Raw genomic sequence first — 24,573 nt, 5'->3', positions numbered from 1 at the left:
ACTCCTGCTGAGCAGCCGCGAAGTATCCGACAGTGGGTTTCCTCCCGTGCGGCCGTACTCGCTACAACTTTGACCGGAGCTTAGGTATCCACGCCTTCATATGCGTCCCAGAAGCGAGCAATTGATGGCTGCTCCTGTCAAGGATCTAAGACAGGTCAGCCACGGCTTCGCAGCATGAGGTTCAGGAAGGGAGCTCACGTTGCAGATCAGGTTGGCAGTCGTCGCGCTGCACTTCAGAACCTCGACCTCGACAAGAATCTCCGTACCTCTGGCCGGTCAGCTCTGCTAAGGCGATGAAGGGCACCACGCACATCTTTGCTGGATGTAGGTACGTCATGTTGATAGCAAGAGATACTCCAGCGACCAGCGGTGGACCCCAGAACTCCGAAGTAGTATGAATCATGATGGCTGCGGAGGTGCAGCTGGGTTTTATCAGCTCTGATACCAGTCGCAGGGAAGAGCTCACAGGTCCACAATATAAGCTGCGGCTGCGCCATGCATGTTACCACTTCCATTATCCCAGTCTTCTGATCAGCAGGGTACGCGTGCCGATACTTGCGAATACTCACCTGGAGGAATGGTGCCCTCCCAGCTCATCTTATACCCATCAATCGCCTTTCTTCCCTTCGCATCCGTTTCTGGGAGCTCGTCCAGCCCGAGCAGATGCAGGTGTTGGATGGCGGAGGAGTTGAAGGGGCAGAAGCTGCTAAAGCTCTGCCAGAACGCTTCGAGACCATCGTTGGACTTCATCTCCGATGAGTTGTTCAGATGGGGAAGAGAGGTACAGTAGAGACATAGCTGGAAAGGAGAAAGGGTTCCAGTCAGAAGACTAGTTGCCCATGTGGAGATAAGATTGGCCTGCCCTTGCCCCTTTATAGCCAAGTCTCTACGATGCGGACGAGAAGCGGACGTACAGCGTGGGAACCATCCTTCTCCGTCGCTTTGATACAGCCAGCTAGCCACACACCGCCGCCGCGTCGAGCCATGTGATCGCCGAGGCCGAGGTAGTTACGGCATGAGGACGTAAGACCCAAAATCAACCATGTTGAGACGCGTCCCCTTTCGCGTGGCTGAGAAGATCCAGCCCTCCTCCTCTATCTTGCTTTCCTTCATCAGCATACTTATAACATCCCTTCACAAATCCGACGATAGTGAGGCACACCATCGTCACCTTTGGCAGCTAGATCCGCTTGCTCGGGATGGCCCCCAGCGGTCTAGTAATCACCAAGCTCGCCGCTCAAATCTCCGCAGATGATGAGTTGGCGCATACTCTGCTCTGCCTAAAAGTAAGCTCAGACATCGGGAACCTCAGTGTATCGCCTTGCTCATGTTGCTAGATCAGCTTACCCCGCGATGTCGACCACAAACAGACGGGTCGATGGGTACTACTCAGCAGTATGTCTACCCCCCTCGCTGCTGAATGGATGGAGCTGATAGCACAGGTGGCGGACACAGGCTCGTCTCTGAGCCACAGATCCATTCCCTTCCCCTCGCACCTACAATCGTTTTTCAGGCAGACCAGATACGCACCGCCGCCCTCCTTCTCTCCCTTTCACCCGAATCGTCAAAGTCACTCGACCAGCCTGGTACCCGGCCCGCGATAGACATTGACGCAGCGAGTGGTCAAGTCTACATCTCGGTCGATCATCCGGCACCTCGAAGAAGGCGAGAGAGCGTAGCTCTGGCATCACCTGGCGTATCCGGAGGAAGAAGGGAGTTCCTGGTCGTTCTGGAGCTCGAGCAAGATGTGGAGGATGCTGGAGGCTGGTTGAAGGTGAGTGAGCTCCAGCAGCCATCATCTTACTCGGGGAACCGGTCTGACCAGTAGCTCAATCTGACTACACCTAAATGTCTTGACAACATCCTTCGCTTCCAATGCCTTCCCCCACGAGCGTCCTCGTCAACATCGAATGGCGAGGTCAGCATCGTCACCGAACCGAAGATCCTCCCTGTACCCGCCTCAACCTTCTCGCCAAGCTCAAAGTCAAGGCCGACACGCGCCAGGAAAGTAGAAGAGGACGAGTGGGAGGATGGGGAGTCGTTGGGTCCGGAGGATATCGACAGCGATAGTAGCGAGGAGGAAGGGAGCGGGAATTGGCTCGAAGGCAGATTCCAAAGGTGGGTCTCTATCAAAGAGGTATGATCAACGAGGTGACCGTCAGCACCGAGTCTCTACGCCTGGAATGGTCTTTCGGATCGACACTCTCGGCCATACCATCTCTACACCTTCTACACCTTACTCCCAAGTGGGACACCCGCCATCCCTATATCGAAGTCGACTATCAAGCGACGCTCTCGCCAGGATCGTATCAACCCTTCGAAGTTGAGCTTCCCAACGGGTGGGGCTGGTCGGACCTGCAGATCGAGGGTGATGGTCTCGCTGCTTGGTACTGCCGAGACAGCGACTGGTGGGATCCGCTCCTCTGCGCCGCCTCCCCCGCAGCAGATCCCAACCTGTCGGACACAACGGACCGACCGGACGAGGACTCCTTTGCCACTGTCCGGGCTCGGAAGAACCTTCCTCTCGCTCGGACACTCCCCTCTCTCTCACGCTCAGGCTCAGGCGCAAGTCTCATGCGCCAGCCCCTTCCTCAGCCTGATCCTAGCTTTGACGAGTTCTCCTTCGAGCTCAGCAATGCGCCGGCACCCGTCACGCCGGCGAGTCTGCGCAAGAATGCCCTGCTCTCTCGTTCGGTCGACAAGGCCCCGTTGGCGGTCTCGCTTGCTCGCCCGGCGCCTGGTCGGTCGTTCGAGCTGGTTTTCGCGGAAGACACGGAGGAGGCGAATATCAGGATATCTGGAAAGCTCGTTCCGCTTTCCAGAAATCTGCTCGTGTCGCCCTCGGTCCCCATCGCCGTCCCAGTCTTCCACATTGGCGAGCATACGGCCCAATGCCATTTGACCTACCCAAACGCGGCGGCACAGCTCATCGGCACCCAAAGCTCCCCCACCTTCTCCTGGCCGGACGTCCCTTCACATCGTCCCCTGCCGGTCCAGGGAGAAATCGCCATTTCGCTCCCCTTCCCGACCACGTCAGCGTCGACGATGACGGTGTCGTTCCCTTGGCCGAAACCGGCGACCGAGGTTGGGTTCTTCTTCGCGTCCGCTGCAGATGCGGCGGACGGGGTCAAGATCGCCAAGGCGACGATGAGGGGCCGGGCTCTGCCGCGGGCGGCGGTGATGCGGAAGGATGGAGTGGAAGTGCGGATAGGCAAGGGAGAAGGAGGTGTAGAGGGGGCCTGTGTCGTCGTGCTGGAGATACCGAGCGAGGGGGTCGAGTTGCCTGTATTTCCGGGAGCGACGGGGCGGATGATGGTGGATCTCGCAGGTCGGAAGTGGGAAAGTGAGTCATCGCCGTGATTGAGCTGACTTTAGCTGTCGCGATCCACTCCAATCTCATTCGAGATACGGCCGCATCATATTCTGCCATTCTTCCCATCGCCCATCCATATCTCACATACACCCATCATACACCCACCATGGAACAGGCCCAACCCGCCAAGTCAGGCCCATATCGCGCCATCTGGTCCTGGTCGACCCTCATCAACATCTTCATGCTCTACCTGCTCCTCTCGCTCGCTCAGCAGCTACAGCGGATGCGGACCGAGGTAGCGTTCATCACGGAGGAAACGAAGGATCTTCGGCTGTACCATACCTGGAATGAGGAGCGTTTGCGCGAAGCGGCATACACGCCCAGATGGGAGCAAGGGGCGGGTGTTGGGCGGGAGGATACTACGGTGCAGGGTCCGGGCAGGAAGGTGGCGGAGAAGCTGGATCATATGGGGGACGATCTGAAGTGGGATCGAGGTCAAGGCGGAGCTTGGGATCGGGATCAGCAGGATACATCTCTGGGCAGGGTGGTTGTCGGTCATACGGACTGGGTATGGGCGCGATGGGTCAGACATCCAACGTGAGCACTTCCGCATGGGATATCGAGTTTTCAACTGATTTGCCAGTGTGCAGACGCTCAGCAAGAGCTTGGGGTGGATATGGCACTCGCTGGTCTGGACGCTTACTAGATAGCCAAATGTGTATCGATGTCATCAGCGGGATAGGCTGATGTATGTATACCTATTCATACTGAACCACAGATAATCTAATGTTTCGATGTCGACTGAGATACTGAATCTACACCCCCCTGTCCCCTATTACCAGTCTAGCTGCCGAGGATCCCAGGCTTTTTCGTTCCGCTGATGACAGTACACGGTTCTTCAGGCTCGTGTCAGCGAGAAGGCCTCGGTGCAAGTTTATTGTAAGTGATAGGCAAGTCGGGGCGATCATGCTGGCGGAACAACTCCATCCTTCGGAGATGAAAGACAGCACTGCCGACGTAGACAGAAGACAAACAGATCTCGGCATGCTCGTTCGTCGCGTCTGCGACTTGGGTTGAAGTAAAGACTAGTGTCATGTCCCCGTTGGGCTCATATTGGGCCGGATGACAGCAGCTGCCAGTAGGTCAAGCTTAAGCGCTATCCAGACGGCATGCGGCGAGCGAGGCAGATTGCTGGCACATAGAAGCGCCGTTTCAGATCTGCCACACCTACTCGTATCGCAGCATGCCCAGCGGGATCAATATTTCGGCATCCTCTCACCTCCACTAAAAGAGCGACCCCTTACATCTACCTCTTACTTACTTACCATCTCACCATGAGTCGCTACGCTGCTCGCATACTCACCGAAACGGCTGCTGCCAAGTCTGTGGTCAACGCTGCGCTACCGCAAAGATCGCTTTTCTCGACCGTCTCAAAGTCAAATCCCACTTCTGCGATTCGTCCATCCTCGCACAAGCCTTTGCGACAGCAGGCTGCATCAGTCGCTGGGCCATCGCATCTTGCCCTCGGACAGGGGACAGGCGCCAGGTCATTTTCTGCTAGTACTGGTGAGTCTTGCCGCGTTGGATAGCTCGGCCGAAAACCGAGAACTACGAGGAGGGGAGCTGACGTTTCAGCCCGGCAGCATGGCGATCTCGTCCGACCGAAGCCTGGAACAGGGTGAGCCTGACGCCCGACCTGGGATGGAGCTCAGCTGACTCTTCAGGATCAAGGTGACATTCCGGGATCACAAAGGGAACGATATCAAGACGATCGAGGGGAATGAGGGGGATGATCTGTTGAGTCTGGCGCACGAGTGGGATGTGGACCTTGAGGGTGAGCTAGTGTCCCCTTAGAACCCTCGCTGTTTTCTCACTGACATGTTCCCTCATTTCTTGCTGGACATGTAAGAGGCAGTTGCTGACTTTACAGGAGCATGCGAGAAGTCGCTAGCCTGCTCGACATGCCACGTCGTGCTCGATCCCGAGATATACGACAAGCTGCCCGAGCCGGAGGATGAGGAGAACGACATGCTGGATCTGGCATTTGGGCTGGAAGATACGTGAGTCGCGATCTCGCCCTGAATCCCAGATGCTAGTCAGCGCTGACGCAGCAAGCTCCCGACTAGGATGTCAAGTCTTGCTGACCAAGGATCTCGACGGGATGATTGCCAAGCTTCCGTCGGCTACGCGGAATATGTATGTGGACGGTGAGTGTTCCCAGCGAGCATGTTAAGAGATACAGAGCAACAGGCTGATTTTCCAGGCGCGAAGGCGAGGACTCATTGATAGTCGGTAAAGCAGTATTAGCAGCTCTAAGACATGTATCTACCTACACTCAGTTCTAGTAAGGCGATGGCCTCGCACCTGCCTAGATCGTATCTTATGGATCAGCTAAACTTACAAGCCCGATAAATTTCTGCGTCGTGCGGCAATGCCTGCCCTGCGATTGGGACAATATTAAGAGCAGAGCAAAGCGAACGTAAAAGTGCATAGCTCATAATCACAGTGGACGTGAGACGTGAACTCATTCCCTTCGGACACTTCCATCTCCTTGCTTCTCATCTTGCTTCTACTGCCTTCTCGCCATTATAATGGTTCGTTGGTATCGCGGGACTGAGCGTTTACTCGTCACCGACACGGATGGCACCGTAGCCACCACGGCCGTCGGCAGCCTGGCCCTGACGGGGGCTGACGAACCAGTCGGGGACTAATCATCAGCGTGCTTCCAGTACTGCGGCAACATGGTTACTCACGAGTGTAGGTGTCGTCATCGCCGTGAGAGTGGATCGAGAGGAGCATGAAGGTGAAGCCGAGCTTGGCGGCGACGTCAAGCACACCGTAAGCGATGATCTCAGCGTCAACCGAGATCTTGTTGGCGCCCTCGGTGAGACCAAAGACGATCGGGTAGGCGGTCCAGAGGACGGCGGTCATGCCGGCAAGGAGGTAGAAGAGACCACGGGTCTTGCGGGGGCGGAGACCAGCGGCTGCGAAATCAGCTCAATCCTGATGTAGCAAGACTAGCAACTCACCCTTGACACCACCGGTGATGAGGACGTAGAAGATGCCGAGGAAGAAGGCGCAGCTGACGGCGAAGAACGACCAGCGGGCGACCTCGCCATCGTGCCATCGGGCGGGGGTAAGACCACCGAGGAGACCAGTGACGATCATGCCGAGGTCAAAGAGGATGGTCAGGACGGTGTCAGCGGGGGAGAGACCAGCGAGGAATGCGAGCGAGACCAGGAGGAGGGGGGTGGTGAAGAGCCAGTCGATGTAACCTGAAATCAGCTCGATCCCAGCGGAAGATGCCGAGAGACATACGGGCGTAGTACACCTCCCTGAAGAGGATGTGGCGCTCGGGCGCGTGGCCGTCCCAGTGGGTCTTGACCATGTCGACACCGTGGCCGGTAGCCATGGCAAAGTACGAGATCATGGCGATACCGAGGACAGTAGCGGAAAGCCTAGGAATTAGCACGGGCCATAGCATTCTGCGCTTTGACTTACCAGTGGAAGAGCCGAGCCTTCTTCTCGACCCTCAAAGCCATGAGCATCGAGACGACAAAGCCGACGGTGAAGAGGCCAAAGACGATCCAGAGCGCCTTGAACCCAACGTGTGTGGCGGTCGCAAAGTTGAAGTCGATCTCGGGCTGTTTCGTCAGCCCAGCCATGAGACCAAGAAGACAAACTTACGTGGGGGAACCCAGGCATGGGGTGCGGGTGACCGTGGTGACCGTGGTGGCCAGTCCCGCCTGGGGGGCTGACCGAGATGGTACCGGTGGGCTTGAATTGCGGGATGAAGTCCATGCTGGAGGTGTGAGCTGGGCCTGCTGCTGGGAGGTTGAAGGGAGGGAGACTTACTTGATTATGGATTGATGTAGATGTATGAAGTAGAGAAGAGAGACGCGCGTTGAGAAGAGAAGGGATAAGCGAAGCGAAGGGAAGCTGCGCGAAGGTCCGGTGCAGGGTCAGATGATGCTGGCTGCGTGAATAACCTCCCTTTGATCTCAGATTTCAGGGGCAATCCATCCAAGCAGCGTCATGTGGCATGGCGGCGAACAGTGCGTCATTTCAAACCGTGCCTGAATCGAATCGACCTCCACCGGCCCGGTCCGCGTGTGGCGGTCAATCTCGGTCAGTGTGGCAGATGTGTCTGAGTGCGAATTGGCTGTCGAGCAGTGCTCGGTGAACCGCTACATGACTCTATACCTTCTCGTGAGTTCGACATGTGCTGGATGAATGGCTCATCCCTCTTCCCGTGATCAAACATCTAGGACATCTCCTCCTATCTTCTTGCCCGGGAGGTCCGTGCGTGGTGGCGGCACTGCATGTTTCACTTCCTCATCATGCTCTCCATCCTCTCCATCCTCATACAGCACACTTCCTAGCTTCATTCATGAGTCTTACGACCTACATCCCTGTGACAACCTTATTCCTTGACTCTCCTGACCCTCACCTCGCCCTGGAGTCCTCCAGATGTACCGCGCCCGGCTTCCCCTTGTCCATCCCATCCCCATCCTCCATATCCTTGCCCATTCTCGGCTCGTGCGAGTGCTCGATATGCTGAAGAGCCATCTGACGTCCTTCCTTCGTACCATAATCAAACATCAGACTTATCTCCTCGATCGTCAAACGACGGGTTTCCGGGAAGTGTAGATAGGCGATGACAGCGATGACGAAGTCGATAGCGATGTAGACGGCGTAGTATCGCCAGGAAATCGCGCTGAGAGCGATCGGGTTCACGAACGGAAGAATCAGCTGAGTAGCTCGGCATATGAGACACGGACTCACCTGGTTGAACGCGTTCGACAGGTTGTTGAAGGTGATGCTGGACTATCAGCTTTGGACATGTCAGCGGAGAGAAAAGGCTTACTAGATCGCCAGACCCTTGGTTCGCAAGTTGTACGGCAAGAACTCTGCGACGTAGGTGTAGTTGAGGCAAATCCCTGAGTATCAGCCTCATTCAGGTTGGTAAAACTCAGACTTACAGGCAAGATCATAGAAGCCTGACTGTCAGCTAAACCCCATGTTGCCGCATGACTACTCACCATAGACGATGAAGATGAACGGAATGACCGCAATCCCCAGTGCCTGGTTCCCCGTATTGGCGAACCCAGCCGCAAAGCCCATAATGAAGCAGAACCCAATGCCCATGCCCGCGTTCGAGATGATCCACATGGGTCGACGGCCGATACGCTCAGACTGGGATCCGAGACCGAGGGAGCAAATCATGTTCCAAGCGGCAAGAGCGGCGTTGATGGCGGTGATAGTGAGGGGGTCGGTGATGCCGACAGTGCGCAGGACGGGAGCGAGGTAGCTGCTGTTAGCGAGATCGTTGAATGGACTCACTATCCCAGAATACCGTTTCCGACCCAGTTGGATCCCATGCCGAGGACGACAGTCACCCAGAGCCGCTTCCTGTTCCCAGGCGTCTTGAAGAAGTCGATCTAAGATCAGCCGAATCAGTATGACGACTCACGTATCGCGACTTGTTCTTGTCCTGCTCCTGCTGCAGCGTCGACATGATCTCCCCAAACTGCCACTCGACGAGCGGGTCCTCATCATCCCCGTTCGCATGGTGCTTGACGAGGACAGCGCGGGCTTGCTCCGTGCGGCCCTTGCTAGCGAGCCATCGAGGCGACTCGGGTGCAAAGATCAGGATGGCAAAGACAATAGAGGGACCCATGACTTGGAGCAAGCACGGCATACGCCAGCGCCACTCGACGTTGGGAACGAAAAGGCCGGCGACTGCTAGTTTAGCGGGTGCCCACAGAAGATCAGGAGGGGCGACTTACTGCACATGATAGCGGAGATGGTTCCGCCGAGATGGTAGAAACCGTAGTACTGCGGTATCAGCTGAAATTGCCTGCTGTGACACCTAGCTTACGATGGTACCAAAGGTAGCCCTCAGCCGCGGGTGGGCAATTTCATGCAGCAATGCGGGCGCGGCGACCTTGGTGATACCTCCTCCAATCCCGACAATGACGCGAGCTGAGATCAGCTCTGGCCATTTCTGATCTGTGCGTAAACGACTCACAAGCGATAAACTGTCCGACATCTCGCGAAAGACCGTTAAAGAGTCCACCTCCAATGATCAACATTGAGCCAATGTAGATGGTAATCTTCCGACCGAATCGCTGGCAGAGAAAGTCGCCGACAAAAGAGAAGACGATGGCGGGTAAGAAGAGCGAGGCGGTGATGATACCTAGGAGGCTGGAATTGGGCGAGCCAAAGTACCTGAATGTCAACTAAGGTTGTGTGATCAGGTGCGAGGACGTACTGGCCCCAGGCGGGGATAGCTTGGACACCTGCCAGGAGGGTTTGGTCATCTACTCATCAGTATCCGTTCATATAGGCGGAGGCGATGATAACGTACATCCCTGTCCCGTCAGCTTCGATCCGAGAGACGATAAACAAGTTGGAGCATACTAGGTAGAAAGGGCAGAGACAGCATCCCATACAGTGCAATACGTTGATCCGCAATCCCGGGTCTTTCCACCAGGCTGCCTTGGTATTGTCTGCTCATCAGCAGCAGTCCGCGTTGCCTGACCCTGCACTCACTTGGGATCCGAGCGAACGACGTCTCATTATCAGTGCTGCCTCCCATGTTGGCGAGCGTGGTCTGTGGTAGTACTAGTGGGAGATTGTATTGACAGCGGGGAAGCCGATGGACGACCGGCTATTATATTCGGATCGGCCTCACCCCACAGGGTCACCTCCACTACCGCAGATGTGGAGGCTTGGGCGCTTGCCCGCTGCCCAGTACTTGGCACATACGGCCCGCCCGGCAGCGTTCGGCCCGCCAGTCGAATGACCAAATCAGTGTCGTTACCCCGGAGTTATGGGGCAATGCGGGGTGATCTTGGGTGATGAGCGGGACAAGACGGAATGAGGAGAGAGGCGAGTTTATCCGCGCTATGCCGGCCCGTCTAGATCCGCTTTGGGGAATGTGAAGAGTTGGCAAAAATCTCAGGATCAAGGAGGCTGAGGTCCCGCAGGGACCGAAGCTGGGAGAGCTCCGCAGGAGCCCGACAGCTAGTGGTAGAGCATTGTGCTTATGGGTTAACTAAATGGATCACAAAGGTCGTGAGTTCACACCCTCACCGTGAGCCCTGACCCCCATTCTCCTCCCAGCGCATCTTTGACCGGGCGAGATGGGATCTCCTGAAGAGCTTGCATCTCAGCTGCGTCAGGAAGAGCCCCCACGCCTGCTTTGAACGTCGAGAAATCCGGTAAAATCTACCAAACATGTCCAAAATCTGTGCAAAAATGCTGCAGGAAAGCGCAGAAAGTCGCCCCCGAAGCCTGTAAGAGACAAAAAGTTGCCAAAAAGAGCAAAACTGCTCACGGTGAGGATTGAACTCACGACCTTTGTGATACATTTAGTTAACCCATAAGCACAATGCTCTACCACTAAGCTACACGAGCACTTTGCAAGCCGGTCGATCAAAATTGATAAACCTTTCCGTATCCTGGCCCGTTCAACCCCCCGCGGACACCCCGCAAACACGCAAACAGCATCAAGGCCCCAGCAGCACCTGCAGTCTGTGCTCCATCATCCTCGAGGGTCGACTACTCTGTACATGGCGTTGCCAACCCCACACCCAAGCCCAAAAGGTCACCCGCACGGAATGTCTCAGATTGAGGAGGTCAGTCAGTCTCAGCGTAGGCTCCTGTAGTGTGGTGATGTCGATGGAGCGCCCGATCGGTATCAGTGGTAGGCCCACCGAAATTCATACCAAATACCCAAAAGAGACCCATATCCAAGCCGCGTTACAACCGTCGCGCAATGATCTCGAATCCGCCCCTCTCCCTACGTGTACAGCAGTTCTGGTTCTCGTCCTCGCAGAGCCTCGTCTCTTGTCTGTTTCGATCAGCAAGCAGAGAAGCCGAGACATACCAAGTTACGAGCCTCCTCTGACAACCCTTGATAGGACCCCGTCATCTGAGCTCGCCTGATCTCCACGTCTAGCTTCGCCTCCCCTATACCTGCCTAGAATGTGTCAGCGTTGCTCAACCTCAGAGGGCCAAACGTACCTTCTCATCATATAATCCTTCTCCCCCCTTCCCATGAACAAGGGTAGAGCTCAGACCTCCACATTCCGCCAAGGTATGGCTGGTATCGCGCGGTGTTGGCGGGCGGGAGTGGCCTGGGGTATAGATAGCCGCGCCCTGTGGTATCGGCGGCGACAGTGTCGGCGGGTCAAGCATAGCGGCAAAGTCTCGCCGACTGGATGGTCAGCTCGACGTCATCGAAAAAGGGTACCACTCCACTCACGTGCGTAGCGTCCATACCACCGCAAACCAGTAAAACACCGCCTGGAGCGCCGCGATATTGCGAAACCACGATCCCGGACCTTGGGTATTGGAGATGATGACGGCGGCGTATATTGCGGACAAGACCATAGGTGGGAGCCTGGCATCAGTTTTGCCCAGCCGCGAGAGCTTACATTGTCTGTGTGATCATCATAGCAAAGCGGTTGATTACGCCCTTTGTACGATCGAGGAAGGTCCGCATGCGCAGTAAAGCAACAATGATGGATAGGCAGATCATCACTATTATCAGCTCGTCCAAAGTGGGACTCACAATCACACACAAAGCTGACCATACCCCAGACCACCTGTACTTTGGCTCTCGGACCGAGCAATGCGCTCCACCATGACTTTACGGCGTCCAGCTCCGCCCCGGCCGTCCTTGCGTCCCACTTTGGCTGTGTCAAGCCATAGATGTCCAGCCCGACTTGGGAGAACAGCGCCAGATGTGCTGTAACGAGGAGGGGGGCGACGCGGAGGAGACGTCGAGAGGTGAGGACGTATGCCCGGTGGATGAACAGCAGGCGAGATAGGTGGGTAGCTAGTGCAGTAAGGAAGAAGGTACAGATCAGGGAGATCTACGATCAGCTGGGACGACGGCGAGACTCACGGAATCGCCGTAGTACGCGTCAGCCATACTGTCAATATGCGTTGAGAGTTGGCGGAGGTTGACAGCGAGGACTATACATGATGACCTGACCATCAGTGCTGCTTCAAACCTAGGATGGCAAAGCCACTTACATGCTCAGTACTGCTACCGCGCATAAGAGGGCTTTGTGTACCCCCTTCTCCCTCTTCCGCCTAAGATAGCCGGCGGACTGCTCATCAGCTCAGTCCTCGCCTAGCCTTGAATGACCGAGCTCACCAGAACCAAACACGCTCCACAGCCAATCATGGTAGGAATGACTCCTGCTAATGTGGCCTTTTCGTCAGCTCAATCTGACCGTCCGGGGTCATTTGAGCGACGACATACCTGCAAGATCTGCACTGTACTGCCAGACTACATGATCAGCAAGGTCCTCTACACTCATTCCGCCCTACACCCACCCTTTCCAAAGCCATGGCCAGCTCCTCCGCCGTCCGAGCACCTGCTACCGCCTCCATTCCGGCTAGGTCGTCGAATGCAAGGCGCGACCCTTTCGCGAGCAGACAAGGCGGAGCAAAAAGCAACCTCCACTCCGGGTAGGCGATAGCTTAGCGGAGCTGAAGGCAATCTGCGGGACTGGTCGCTCGTTGGTCCGAGTCAGCTAGCACCGTCGCTGCCACAATGGTGACCGCTGAGGTCAGTACTCCATCAGATAAACGAGAATTGAGGAGTGGTGATTGATGAAAGAGGAAGGATAAGGTAGCAACACTCTCCAGAGTCTCCAAAGGTTGGACATGATGTTCAGCTTCAGGCTTCGATCGACGACCTTGAAACTTGAAAGCGACGACGATCTCCCAACAGGCAAGACAAAACAGCTTTAAAAGAGGCTTTCGGTGGCGTGTTTGAGATCCCGCCGGAAGCTGCATGACCCCGCATTCGGCGTCCGCGGAATGTAGAGTAAGAGGGAGCAAGAACCGAGCGAACCCAAGGCGGGGACTAGCAAGGGAACAGCAAGATTGGGACGGCCACAATGACCAGCGGGAGATTACCGTAGTGATGATAGCTTGATGGGGTCTAGTATGAAGGCAATGGTCGGAAGGCTCGCGCTCGTCAAGCCCGGGTTTGGCTTCTCCTAAGGCCTCAAGCTTGGTACCAATCTCATGTAAGTCAGATTCCCGCTTGGACTCTCTCGAAGCATTCTGTCCAGCCTGCATACAGAACCTCAGCTAGTGTACAAGCCTCCGCTCAAGCCTCCACCTCAACCTCTCGCTTCTTCAAAACCAGCGGCTCCCCCTTGACCCGCTGCCACACGTCAAACACATCCTCCACGACCGTCTCAAAGTGCGATGTCGCATCGTACGACTTGGTGATGAAGATGTTGTCGGCAGTGCCGGGGGCGGTGGGCTCGTAGAGGGGCGTGAGGGAGATGAATCTGGGGTCAGCTTGTCCATCGCCGAAACTTACTTGTCGACGACATTGCCGAGCAGCTGGAGACCGGGAAGAATCTCGCGCTCGGGAACGCTGGTCTCGACGATGGTGGAGACCATGGCGATCCATACGTCCTTGGCGGCGACGTTGTGCGAGGCGGACACGGCGGCAATGTAGATGTCTAAGAGTCAGCTCTGCGCGAACTCAAGAATGCTTTGACTGACCGTTCTTCCTGCCAACCTGGTTCTGGGGAATGATGATCTGACAACTGTCCGCATCGTCCGTCCCTGGAATCGGGTGCTTCAAGATGCAGATCGCCCTGACCACCTTGCCCGTCTCAACCACGCGCATCTTGCCGCCCTCTCCAACATCCTTCCCTGCCCCAAAGTAGGACGGGTCCCCAATGACTCGCTTGGCCTTGACCGTCTCGCCGCCGGATGTCACACCGACAAACTTGCCGTCCGCGTCGACAACGATATCGTCAATCTTCTTGTCGAGCATGTAGGTACCGCCGTAGATGGCAGAAAGTCGGGCGAATGCCTGTGGGAGTTCACCCAGTCCGTAAAGGGGGTAGATGTAAGGGGATTTGCCGTACCGCGCCATGGAGCGGGTGTAAAGGATGATCCGGTCGATGGTCTCGCGGGCGGGACGGGTCTTGTAGCTGATATCAGCTATGCCTAGCGATGACCTACTCGTCGTCAAGCCAAAGTGCCATGGCGTGGCCGACAAAGTCCTGCGTCCCAGCTTCCAAGCCAAACTTGGCATACACATCCTTCATTGGGATCTTGTTGATGTCCATACCTATCATCAGCTCGGCCTGACTCCGACTCACCCTGGTGAGTAGCGGGATCCTCTTCTTTCCATCCCTGAAGGAAAACGAAAAAGTTCCTCGCCCGCCGCTTCTCAAACATCCCCATCAACGGACTCATTACCGCCTCGCTCTGGTTACTCGGCACCTTACTGACGCGTCCATCGCGGTAGACATACGACCCAGCGATGACCTTGAACTCGAGGTATCGAATGACGTCGGTATGGACGAGCATGCGGGTGAGCTCGCCGGATGACAGGATGAACTTCGGGATGAGGTCGACGGCGTAGTCGCGGTCTCGGCCGAGGTTGAGTGCTGCGGGCGGTTCGGACTGACGGAACTTCTGGTAGAGCTGGCCATGAGCTATAGCTCGTGCGTCGTGCCGATCTCCGTACCTGAGTGAGGTTCAGACTCGCACTATCGCCTCCGTAGTAGTCATTTCGGTCCATGTGGAGGACCTTCTGGCCGTCTACCGAGAGAAGACCCGAGAGGATACACTCGGTAAGACCGGTACCCTGTACTGTAAGACTTGTACTGGCGGAGCGGCGCGAGGGACGAGCTCACGAGAACGATGACCTGAGGGGTGAGCTGTAGCTCTTCCCGGTATCGCGGAGCCATGCGGCTCCAAACTTGATCACTCACATCATACTCTTCATCCATGTTGGTTGCTGATATCTGTGTATTGAGGTAAGGAGTGAATGAAGCAAGAGATAAGGTAGTCCAGCGGACCTTTGACCTCTTGGACGCGTCATAACAGCGTGGCGGCGCTCGCGGGCCTATTTGAAAGTAAAGCTTCTCCGAGTGTGGCGTTTCACCTTCCTGCCAAGGAATTAGGCGCAGTACAGCTTCTCCAGCCAAGCGCGTTGAGCTCTACCTCGCTCTTGTTCTATTGCTCTTGTACATTAACAGACCAAGATACCTCATGCTAAGCGCACACGATACAACAGCAGGCGATACAGAAGCAATGGACGCAGCTCAGGACTTTGACGAACCGTTCGGTGAGTTCCAGTCAGCTCTGCCGCGGACAAGCTCGCAATTGTTGTCGACAAGAAGCTGACACTGTAGACTCGTCTTCTCAGGCTTCCTCCACTCAGACCTCGACCATCACCTGGATAGTAGGATCCCTCACGTCCACTGGAAAGAATTATAGCTGATGAGAAGAACTGGTTCACCTCCCTACCTGGACATGACTATTTCTGCGAGGTCCTGGAGGACTTTATCGAGGATGACTTCAACCTCACAGGTCAGCTGTCATCAGCTCTCTTATGGCGATGGCGGAAGCTGACAGTCTAGGCCTTCAATCGATGGTGCCATTCTGGAAAGAAGCACTAGAAATGGTGCTTGATGTTGAAGCAGGTAAGCTTCCCACATTGAGAAATACCTTCCTTCCGCTTGTGCTCTGCTGACCAGCCAAGAAGACGACACCGCCAAGATACCCGACGTGACGATAGTCGAGAACTCGGCTGAGCTATTATACGGCCTGGTCCATCAACGATTCATCTTGACTAAGCCTGGATTAGCAGCTATGGTGAGCTCCTTCCTCCGTGTTACATGATTGCATTGAGACCGAGCTCATTCTTTAGCTTGAAAAGTACGAGCAAGGCCACTTTGGAGCCTGTCCCCGAGTCTTCTGCCACGCGACACATGTCCTTCCTTGCGGACGAGCAGACATGCCCGGCGTGGACACCGTTAAGCTCTACTGCCCGAATTGCGGCGACATTTACTCTCCACCAAGCAGCAAATACACTGGCATCGATGGTAAGTCGGCCTTGTGGGCGACGCTAATGTCAGGCGCCTTCTTCGGCACGACCTTCTCCCCCCTCTTCTTCCAGACCTACTCGGAACTCCTCTCCGCCCCCTTCTGCCCTCAAACATCTACCGTCTCCACCCCCATCCCGCCAGCCTCGGCATCCGGGCTCGACTCGCGCGATCCATCCCCCGTCCCCTCCATGTCGGCGCGTCCGGGCGGAGAGACGTATACCAACCCGGACCCGCACGGTGGGCAGAAGAGCGCGCTGGGCAAGGTGTACGCGCCGAGGATATATGGGTTCAGGGTGAGCGAGCGGGCACGGAGCGGGCCGAGGATGCGATGGTTAAGAGAAAGACCGGCGGCGTGGGAAGAATTGGATTCGGTGGATCATCGGGGGAGGTGGGTGGGGGCAGGCGGTGTAGGGGTGAAGGAGGAGGAAGATGTCAAGGGGGAAAAGGGACGATTGTTTGATGATGACGATGAGGTCAAGGAGGAGGACGGTGCCGAAGAGGAGGAAGAGGAAGAAGAGGAGGGTGCGAAGATGGAGGTGGCAGAGCCGGTGAAGGAGGAGAGGAGGATACCGTCCATGCCGCCAATGAAGGTGACCAAGCCAAAAGGGTCCCCAGGGGGAAGAGGGAAGGCGGGTGGGTCAAGATAGACATGGCGGATACGCGTGTTAATCACCGCGCCAGGCAGGAGTCGGATGTATATAGCTGTGTTCCGCCTAGCTCGCCTCGATTCACTGAAACGTCAAGCACATCCGCCAACTGCGTCTCCGCGATCGTCGTAGTCGATGACATTCTCAACATACTGACAAGCTGCCTAAGCCACCCGCCCTTTCTCACCACTTCCCGCTCCTTTCACACCATTGACATTGACTGACCTCCTCTGAGTGAATGTGGGCCTTAGCGAAGCACCATGGTGTACCGTAGCTTGTCCTCGGCGCATCGCGCGGCCGACAAAACAGCGCTTTGCCGTACACGTTGTATGGCATTCAACCGGGATCGACATGTACTACTATACTGAGGCGAGACTCCGAAACCGCTGCCCTGCGTGTGCACCCTGTCGCCTTCCATCTACCCGTCCACAACCGCCTCCCACTGGCTCGTCCTCCGACCGCCCCGCTCTCCAATCTGTGGCCAAATTACTCCGATTCACCACCCACCATCACTCTCATCCCCCTGTCACTGTCGGGCGCGGCGGGTGCGGTCGCTCCAGCGGCGGATCCTCGCTCTCGCTATCATCATCATCCTCACTACTATCGGAATTCCACGAACTTCCGTCTGTTGGGTCCGGAAACCACCAGGTGCGCTTTATTCCCGCCTTGACCCTCTTTTTGACCGCTTCCTTCCTCCATTCCTCCGACGTCCTATCCACCGTTGGCACAGATGGGAAGACTGGGCCCGCCGGCCAAGCCCCACCGTCAACCACCTCCCCCAGTATTCGGTCCAGCTCGCGATCCACCCTCTCGGCTTCGAGGAAGGGGTCCCAGCGCTCCCCCACGCTCCCCCCTATATTGTATTGCACGTGGCAGTAAAGCATGTGGGTCAACCATGCGGCGGCCTGTGTGCGGAAGTTTGAGTTGCGAACCACGATAGCGGGCTTGTTTGGCAACCATAGAGTAGGTTTGATATCCGGAGGACAATCGAGTATGGCGGCCGCGAGCCCGAATGCCAATACCCGCCGCTTGTAGTCGACCTTTCCGATGATTGGGAACTCCCTCAGGCCGCACGATTTGAAAGAGAGCGCCATGTCGCCCTCGATGCGCGGATGACGGGTTGGGGTTTGGACGTCGTAGTAGAGGTCGTAGGAGGTAAGATTCTTTAGCCGGGTGGAGAGGCCCGACCGTTCACCGAAAGCGACCGCCGTATCCGTGGGTAATGGAAAGGGTGAAAGGTGTTGTAAGCGGCGCACGGGCGGCCAGCTCAACCGTCCCCATTTCGGCCCGTCATCGCGCGGATGATTGAGGACGCGGATCAGAGCCTTGGAGCTTCCGATAAAGACAATGAGCTCCGGTGCCCATCCGTCACCGAACGACCTCCCGTCCGACTGCCGAGGATCGGCGGTTCTGGGATTGACCTCCGACCGCAAGACCAGCGTCTTCATGTTGCGAAGCGGGTGGGGTACCGCTACCAAGTCCTCCGAGAGCGGCTGGACGTTATTGGCGATCCGAAGGGCTGCCTCCTCGGTGATGTCCAGCACCTCGATCATGGCAAGGAGTGCGACCTTGGTAGCGCTACCGACGCCCGACTTGGTTGGAGGGTTCCCGGACAGCCACAGCTTTTGGCTATAAAAGGCTTCGACAGGAGGTAATGTGCGCCGTCCATCTCCGATGGTGTTGACGGTGAGGTACCGATAGAGCGCTTTACCGGCGATGTGGAAGCACTGCTTGTCGACGCGAAGCATGCGGGAGAGGGTAGGAGGGGGAAGGTGGGAGCATATTGCGGTGATGATGAAGGGGTTTCCGGAGAGCGAGGGCGACATCTTGCGAGTGGATAGAAGGATATGCGGTGCCTGTCCTCATCAGCTCACTTGCACTCTCAATCAGGTCAAGGTATCGCCTCAGAGACCAAGATATCTGTTGATATATACGCTTCAGCGCTCCACTCACGTTTCAGCCTCGTCGCGCGCGTCGGACTGGGGGGGTAGGAGAGTGCAACGCAGGAAAAGGGCAGCCTTCTGCGCAGATCACTGAGCAGAGGCGACAAGACGCAATCGGTAGATGAAGACAGACGGTGCTGATCTGGCTGAATGGAGCGGGTATGCGGATCATCATAGCAACTCAGCAGTCACTCGTGCACTCTGATGGCTGGTGCGAAGGGTTGCCGGCATGAGGAATGCGGAGCAGAATTCGGTCCCGCTGATGGGAGTGTGGCGGCGGATGACCAGGTTCTCGAAGCGAAAAGCCGCGACCCTTATTCTCTGCAATACGAGTAGTGTAGATACATACTCCTCCCCTCCCAGCTCCACACAGATCTCCGATTCCGCGCAGCCAATGATCTCCTCCCCTCGCCCGCCCTGTCCCGCTCCCATGCTATGTACTCGAGCGTGTATCGCCGCCTCACATAGCTCACCCAACCGCACCCCGCCGCGCGACACGATAGTGGCGTATCTGAGCTCTAGGTCCGATCCACCCCCAAATCCACACGTCCATCCGCCATCGCAATCCATTCCTCCTCCTGTTCCGGCGAACAAATCTTGGTATGTTGCAGCCCCGCCACTTGATACGTGACCGCCGCCTCGCTACTCGGCCGCCCTCCCGTCTCGCACGAGATGAGCCGTCCGACCAGGGTTGGGTCGTGGAGGATAGTCCCGGTCGAGACCGGCAGCCAGTAGGTGATGGGGCGGAATTCCTGCTTGGACGCGACCGAGGAACCGGCCGCCGACGCCAACGAAAAGACATCATGGCTGGAGATGTTACCACCTAGGCACGCATCGCCGACGTCGTCACCATCGCGGGCAGAGCGACGTGAGCGCGCGTCGAAATCGTAGAACATGTCGTACGTCTCGAGCGCGGGGAACGCATCCATCCGCCCCCAGACCATGGGAAGACCTTGGAGAACGCGGTCGTACCGATTGTCATTGCCAGGGCAGATATGTACAAAGTGCCGCACCGAAGGCCATGGATCGCGATCACCGCGGTCCCTTGGCTGGTCCGTCCACCGGTGTCCGAGAAAATGAACAATCTCGGGCGTACTTCCGACCAAGACGAGCTCGAGCGGTTCCCAGCCGAGTGCGTAGAGGGCGTGATCGCCATGAACGTGTCGAGTGCAGAGGCTCAGAGGGGAAGGACATGCAGGGAATGATGGTTCGGGGGAGGGGGACGGGTCAAAGTGTCGATAGCGGACAATGAGCCGTTTTAGACGCTTGAGGGGATAGGGTCGGGTACCGGCTGCATCGTGTCCGTATGCGAGAGCGATGGTAGCTGGTTCGCTGATGTTGAGTGATTCGACCATGTCCAGCAAGGCGGCCTTGGACTGGGATATTGAAACGTCCCCGCCTGGTTTGGCGCCACCGGGATACGCGAATGTGTCCAAAACTCCCGGGACGGTTTCGTCCAGCGGCTTGATGCTGAGGTGTCAGCTTTAATATGGTTGTGTAGAATAAGAGCTCACTTGACTACCAGACGGCGATATAGCAATCGCCCAGCAATAGGGAAGATCTCCCGACTGACCCTCAGCATTTGCGATAGCTCTTGCGGCGGGAGGTGGTCGCATATCGAAGCGAGGACGTGGGTATGCCCCGCGAGCGACGGAGTCATCCTTGAGTTCTCTGAAACAGGACTGATTGGTGCTGTAGACGAGTGGATTCCGGGAGGGGACAAGGCGGAAGGGCAGGTGCAGGGAGAGGAGGATTGGTAATTGAGTGCGACTTTCTTGGATGGTTCTTGCATGAGGTCGATCTCTAGTCATCAGCTCGGGATTCTCGACTACAAGTCGGTTGATAGCTCACCGACCAGCTCCAGAGTCGAGGTTCCGCGCGATGGCTAGGCGATGAGTGATACAAGGAAGCGAGAGAGGTAACGCCAAGATCTCCAACTCCACATTCCTCATAAATTACTCATACAGTATTTTGCCTCTTCCTCTTGTCGTCGCTCGGCCAGCTACATGATGACCGGCCTTCCCTCAAGCCTGTCAGAAGCAGCCACCGAGGTTCTCCTTGCTGACCTCCTGGATCGGCCTATACTGACATATGATCACCTCCTCTACGCCGACTTCCTGGTCCGTATTCCTCTGCTTTCCCCACTCTGAGCCCGCTGACCCGCCCAGAAGAATCACCTTATCCCGAATACGCCCTTCCTCCTCTCAGCCGCGGCCACATCTTCCTGGTCATCTCGTCTCGAATGGACGATACCGACGACAAATGCCTCGGCGGGCCCATCCCGCGCGAACCTCACTGCGCTACGGCGGTACGGACACCACATCGTGCCAATAGCCAATACGGCGCGGCGCGAGTACTCCGAGTTTGAGCGCACTGAGGGACCTCTCTCCGAAGTCCTGGATATCTGGGAAGGTAAAGGCAAGCACGAAGAGGCCGGGGGGAAAGGGCTGTATGTCAAGGATTGGCATCTGCTTGAGGAGGTGGAAAGGGCCGGAGGGGGCGCTGGGGAGGTATATGAGGTCCCAGAATGCTTTAGGGGTGAGCTGAGATGGCTACTTTTGTCGCAGAGATATCATGGGACCATCATAGAGCTGATATCCCAGAGGACTGGCTGAACCCCGCTTACACCCCATATCCCAGGTCTAGTCTAGCGACTCCAGGCCCGGATCCCGCTTCCTCACCCACAGCCTCCCGATCCGACTTCCGGTTCACCTACCTCGGTCCCGCAGGCACCTTCACGCCTCTCCATCGAGACGTCTACGCCTCATACTCCTGGTCCGCCAACATCGTCGGAAGGAAGATATGGTGGCTCTTCCCGCCGGATCCAGAGGTATGGCGGAAGCTGGGCATACCGGCGCTTGGAGCGTCCGGGAACGACAGTGGAATGGAAAAGATGGCTTTCGACGTGAGGGATCTGGAGGGCGATGTTGGCGGGATCAAGATATTGCAAGAGGTGAGTTCTGGTGTGAGGCTGAACTGATGAGTAGGAAGGGGAGGTCATTTTCGTTCCATCAGGATGGTATCACCAGGTTGTAAATCTGGACTTTGTAAGCTCAGCATAGTGAGAATGTAGCGCCGGGGCTGACTGCGCAGTGCATATCGATCAATCACAACTTCATCGCTCCCGCTACCCTGTCCAAGGCTTACGATGCCCTCGAACATGCTCAAATGGCAGTCGAGGAGAGTATCGCCGATGTGAAGGACATGATACGATCTAGACTCGGCGACAAGGGAGAGTTCGATGTCGGTGGTGTTCCGGAATGGGAGAAGGAATGGGTCGATGAGGTGCAAAAGCTGTTGGAGATGGATGCCGGGTGGGGATGGAGGGGATTCTGGTTATGCGTCCGGACAAACATCAAGGTGTGTTCACTGTTCTTCGACTTCGGCCGCGCTGATTCCAAGTCACCGCCAGCGGCATCGTCTTGCTCGACTCCCACCGGACTACGGAACAGGTACGTCATGCAGGTAGTGGAGCGATATCGGGCCAGGCGGGAGTGGGTAGTCCTGCCAGCGGTCCGAGCTATTGTCCTCGAAATTGAGGATCTACTGTTTCCATGACAGCTGCATGCATCTCATTACAGCTTCAGACCCATTTCCCAGAAGTCCCGCTCCAGCCTCACGCACTCCTGCCATATCTTGGTCAAACGCTCGAGCCTCGCCGGACTTGGCGGATCCGCCGCAATGAGCTTTTCGAGATTTTCTGCCAGTCAGCACCACCCGGACCTTAAACATACCTATGCCTCGATCGACGGCATCCAGGTACTCCTTCCCTGAATAGTCCTCCATCCACTTGGCATACAGATTCCCCTCCTTGTTCCCCCGTCCCGCCTTGACTTCCTTTTGCAGCCACAGCCCCACCTCGCCATACCCAATCAGACAGCTCGCCACCGCCACGTACAAATCCAGGATATCCCCCTGCGCTCCGACGTCCAGGATGTATCGCGCGTAAGCCGCACATGGAGCGGATTCGGTAGTTTGCTCTAAGGTAGCCAAGGAGATACCGAATGATTCGCAGTAGGCGACGTGCATTGAGGATTCGCGAGCAATATGCGCGGCGATAGAGGTGAAGTATGAGATAGACTCGAAGGTGGTGGATTTGTAGGCGCCAAGAGCGTGTGCTCGTGCGTCTGCGAGTCAGCTTGGATGTGGGTAAGACTGACAGTGCTGCAGATATATGTAGTCCTGCTTGATGTAATGCTCAAATGACTCGCGAGGGAGGGTACCGTTCCCTAGTTGGATGACGAAAGGGTGGCGGACCTACGGGGTCAGTGGTACATCCACTCAGGAAGACTTTTATCTGTCCTCACGTATGACTTCCACAATGGCAAGTCAGACCGGATCAAGTGCGAGACAAAGGGGTGGGGATTGGAGGGTGTGGGTCTAGATCGTGAGCTAAGAGCTAGACCGTATCCAACTGCCAGCTTACGGAGGAAGAGCTCGGCGGTATGACATGTGAGCGTGATTCAGAGGGCCATGCCCCTTACCAAAGCTGTACGCCGATGCGATGGACGACTTGACATATTCGATAGCTCGCTGACAGATCGCTTGTGCCGAGATATCAGCACCTGTAGATCAGCACAAACCCTTCCATAGTATTGAGCAGACCTACCAGACTCGGCTGCTAGCGCGATCGAGCAAGCGAGAGCCGAGCTCAGTGTACAGCCCGTCCCATGCGTGCTCGAAGACCGGATATACTTGCTGATGAACCAGGTGGTCCGATCCGAATCCCGCTCCTGCAGCAGATCGACGACCATCTTTTCGCTCATGTATGAGTTGTCGTCTGCATCCTCTCCTGATTGCCGCTGCAGCACTTCGACACAATCGCCCCCCTCGCCGTCATCCAGCCAGACCAGCTCCACCCCCGCTTTCATCGCAGCGCTGGCGAGGCTTTTGACTTTCCGGCGGGCCCATGGCTTGTGTCCTCCCTTCAACAGCAGATATGGTGCGTTGTATTTGACACTCAACTCGTGGGTGATGTCCATCATGTCGAAGAGGGACTCGACGTTCATGTCTCCCTCGTCCGCCATGTCGGTCAGAGCCATCGCTTCGGGAATGTTGGGCGTCAACCAATCGACATGTTGTATGAGGTTGTTCCGGATGCTCGCCATAGCTTCGTCACCGACCAGCATGTGCCCCGAAGTAGAGATCATGACGGGGTCGAGCACGATGATGGGCTTGCTACTCGAAGCATTCGGGAGGCGGGCAAAGTAGGTGGCCAGGGCGTCTACGGTAGATGCGGAGGTGAGCATGCCGAGCTTGATAGCTTGAGGTGGTCCATCGTCCCACACAGCTTTCAGCTGATGGTTAGCCACTGTGCAAGGTGAGGCACCTGTCAGGGAGCTTACCTGCTGCATCACAAAATCAGTAGGGACTTGATGAACCGCCTTAACCCCCGTGGTATTTTGGGCTGTAAGACCGGTGAGAACGGAGGAGCCATAGCACTTCCAAGCTTCGAACGTCTTCAGATCGGCCTGCGATGTCAGGTGCTGACCTTCACCGTATGGCGTTGCGTGAAAGGCGAGGGATGTACCTGTATACCAGCTCCTCCTCCCGAATCACTTCCTGATCACAGGTCAGCTTAATCGGAAGAGGATCACCGAAGACTTGGCAGCTCACCTGCGATGGTCAAGACATGCGGAGGTGTTGATATTCTCTTATCCGGCTGCCACGATTCCATGATGCTATATGACTACAAGGGAGGTAGAGGAGGGGGAGTCGACTGCCATGTTCACCTTGCGCCTTGCCTTGCGCAAGAGAAGTGCTGGAGAAGCGGATCCAGG

The 24,573-nt window shown here is 56.4% G+C and overlaps 12 protein-coding genes and 1 non-coding gene across 13 annotated transcripts; 4 read left to right on the top strand and 9 right to left on the bottom strand.

Moving 5' to 3' along the window:
- Positions 1 to 61: 61 nt before the first annotated feature.
- MKK02DRAFT_37905 (uncharacterized protein) lies at positions 62 to 750 on the bottom strand (the record flags this gene model as incomplete). The annotated part of the gene is made up of 5 exons (XM_053089833.1): positions 62 to 145; positions 199 to 268; positions 312 to 422; positions 467 to 524; positions 570 to 750. 5 exons carry the CDS (start codon positions 748 to 750, stop codon positions 62 to 64), a joined length of 504 nt encoding a protein of 167 aa, XP_052944151.1.
- Positions 751 to 1,199: 449 nt separating this feature from the next.
- On the top strand, positions 1,200 to 4,023 carry MKK02DRAFT_37904 (uncharacterized protein; the record flags this gene model as incomplete). Its single annotated transcript, XM_053089832.1, has 7 exons — positions 1,200 to 1,286; positions 1,338 to 1,395; positions 1,443 to 1,774; positions 1,829 to 2,118; positions 2,163 to 3,343; positions 3,376 to 3,910; positions 3,957 to 4,023. 7 exons carry the CDS (start codon positions 1,200 to 1,202, stop codon positions 4,021 to 4,023), a joined length of 2,550 nt encoding a protein of 849 aa, XP_052944150.1.
- Positions 4,024 to 4,647: 624 nt separating this feature from the next.
- MKK02DRAFT_37903 (2Fe-2S ferredoxin-type domain-containing protein) lies at positions 4,648 to 5,599 on the top strand (the record flags this gene model as incomplete). The annotated part of the gene is made up of 6 exons (XM_053089831.1): positions 4,648 to 4,879; positions 4,949 to 4,991; positions 5,038 to 5,147; positions 5,244 to 5,373; positions 5,429 to 5,520; positions 5,577 to 5,599. 6 exons carry the CDS (start codon positions 4,648 to 4,650, stop codon positions 5,597 to 5,599), a joined length of 630 nt encoding a protein of 209 aa, XP_052944149.1.
- A 335-nt stretch (positions 5,600 to 5,934) lies between these two features.
- Positions 5,935 to 7,114, bottom strand: MKK02DRAFT_16777 (uncharacterized protein; the record flags this gene model as incomplete). Its single annotated transcript, XM_053085687.1, has 6 exons — positions 5,935 to 6,020; positions 6,067 to 6,297; positions 6,343 to 6,588; positions 6,632 to 6,771; positions 6,815 to 6,951; positions 7,001 to 7,114. The coding sequence occupies 6 exons, from the start codon at positions 7,112 to 7,114 to the stop codon at positions 5,935 to 5,937; spliced, it is 954 nt and encodes a 317-aa protein (XP_052944148.1).
- Positions 7,115 to 7,759: 645 nt separating this feature from the next.
- MKK02DRAFT_28125 (hexose transporter-like protein) lies at positions 7,760 to 9,914 on the bottom strand (the record flags this gene model as incomplete). The annotated part of the gene is made up of 14 exons (XM_053087492.1): positions 7,760 to 8,065; positions 8,099 to 8,135; positions 8,181 to 8,253; positions 8,296 to 8,313; positions 8,356 to 8,624; positions 8,657 to 8,754; positions 8,787 to 9,055; positions 9,103 to 9,151; positions 9,195 to 9,298; positions 9,345 to 9,544; positions 9,588 to 9,636; positions 9,684 to 9,687; positions 9,737 to 9,825; positions 9,869 to 9,914. 14 exons carry the CDS (start codon positions 9,912 to 9,914, stop codon positions 7,760 to 7,762), a joined length of 1,611 nt encoding a protein of 536 aa, XP_052944147.1.
- A 734-nt stretch (positions 9,915 to 10,648) lies between these two features.
- Positions 10,649 to 10,735, bottom strand: MKK02DRAFT_t2. Its single transcript has one exon. It is a non-coding gene; the product is annotated as a tRNA-Ile (tRNA).
- Positions 10,736 to 11,120: 385 nt separating this feature from the next.
- On the bottom strand, positions 11,121 to 12,724 carry MKK02DRAFT_37900 (uncharacterized protein; the record flags this gene model as incomplete). Its single annotated transcript, XM_053089830.1, has 11 exons — positions 11,121 to 11,171; positions 11,208 to 11,300; positions 11,345 to 11,537; positions 11,586 to 11,723; positions 11,758 to 11,863; positions 11,895 to 12,198; positions 12,231 to 12,315; positions 12,362 to 12,438; positions 12,486 to 12,542; positions 12,594 to 12,620; positions 12,668 to 12,724. 11 exons carry the CDS (start codon positions 12,722 to 12,724, stop codon positions 11,121 to 11,123), a joined length of 1,188 nt encoding a protein of 395 aa, XP_052944146.1.
- Positions 12,725 to 13,451: 727 nt separating this feature from the next.
- On the bottom strand, positions 13,452 to 15,102 carry MKK02DRAFT_37899 (GDP dissociation inhibitor; the record flags this gene model as incomplete). The annotated part of the gene is made up of 8 exons (XM_053089829.1): positions 13,452 to 13,638; positions 13,671 to 13,815; positions 13,859 to 14,295; positions 14,327 to 14,435; positions 14,467 to 14,794; positions 14,838 to 14,957; positions 15,007 to 15,018; positions 15,085 to 15,102. 8 exons carry the CDS (start codon positions 15,100 to 15,102, stop codon positions 13,452 to 13,454), a joined length of 1,356 nt encoding a protein of 451 aa, XP_052944145.1.
- Positions 15,103 to 15,406: 304 nt separating this feature from the next.
- MKK02DRAFT_37898 (casein kinase II beta chain) lies at positions 15,407 to 16,850 on the top strand (the record flags this gene model as incomplete). The annotated part of the gene is made up of 7 exons (XM_053089828.1): positions 15,407 to 15,440; positions 15,508 to 15,557; positions 15,604 to 15,685; positions 15,736 to 15,798; positions 15,858 to 15,970; positions 16,026 to 16,200; positions 16,234 to 16,850. The coding sequence occupies 7 exons, from the start codon at positions 15,407 to 15,409 to the stop codon at positions 16,848 to 16,850; spliced, it is 1,134 nt and encodes a 377-aa protein (XP_052944144.1).
- Positions 16,851 to 17,097: 247 nt separating this feature from the next.
- On the bottom strand, positions 17,098 to 18,676 carry MKK02DRAFT_28122 (uncharacterized protein; the record flags this gene model as incomplete). Its single annotated transcript, XM_053087491.1, has 3 exons — positions 17,098 to 17,268; positions 17,358 to 17,425; positions 17,449 to 18,676. The coding sequence occupies 3 exons, from the start codon at positions 18,674 to 18,676 to the stop codon at positions 17,098 to 17,100; spliced, it is 1,467 nt and encodes a 488-aa protein (XP_052944143.1).
- Positions 18,677 to 19,311: 635 nt separating this feature from the next.
- Positions 19,312 to 20,453, bottom strand: MKK02DRAFT_37896 (uncharacterized protein; the record flags this gene model as incomplete). Its single annotated transcript, XM_053089827.1, has 2 exons — positions 19,312 to 20,263; positions 20,308 to 20,453. 2 exons carry the CDS (start codon positions 20,451 to 20,453, stop codon positions 19,312 to 19,314), a joined length of 1,098 nt encoding a protein of 365 aa, XP_052944142.1.
- A 349-nt stretch (positions 20,454 to 20,802) lies between these two features.
- On the top strand, positions 20,803 to 22,332 carry MKK02DRAFT_37895 (uncharacterized protein; the record flags this gene model as incomplete). Its single annotated transcript, XM_053089826.1, has 7 exons — positions 20,803 to 20,913; positions 20,962 to 21,331; positions 21,397 to 21,746; positions 21,781 to 21,840; positions 21,887 to 22,153; positions 22,196 to 22,245; positions 22,296 to 22,332. The coding sequence occupies 7 exons, from the start codon at positions 20,803 to 20,805 to the stop codon at positions 22,330 to 22,332; spliced, it is 1,245 nt and encodes a 414-aa protein (XP_052944141.1).
- A 36-nt stretch (positions 22,333 to 22,368) lies between these two features.
- MKK02DRAFT_34402 (putative Phosphomethylpyrimidine kinase) lies at positions 22,369 to 24,470 on the bottom strand (the record flags this gene model as incomplete). Its single annotated transcript, XM_053088934.1, has 9 exons — positions 22,369 to 22,493; positions 22,528 to 22,920; positions 22,954 to 23,050; positions 23,101 to 23,173; positions 23,220 to 23,358; positions 23,403 to 24,090; positions 24,139 to 24,264; positions 24,324 to 24,355; positions 24,410 to 24,470. 9 exons carry the CDS (start codon positions 24,468 to 24,470, stop codon positions 22,369 to 22,371), a joined length of 1,734 nt encoding a protein of 577 aa, XP_052944140.1.
- Positions 24,471 to 24,573: the final 103 nt, after the last annotated feature.

The sequence above is a fragment of the Dioszegia hungarica genome (assembly GCF_025882075.1).
Source record: "Dioszegia hungarica strain PDD-24b-2 chromosome Unknown MKK02contig_15, whole genome shotgun sequence".
In the NCBI taxonomy this organism is placed as follows: domain Eukaryota; kingdom Fungi; phylum Basidiomycota; class Tremellomycetes; order Tremellales; family Bulleribasidiaceae; genus Dioszegia; species Dioszegia hungarica.
The sequence above is the reverse complement of the archived record's forward strand: the minus strand, read 5'-3'. Positions and strand labels throughout refer to the sequence as shown.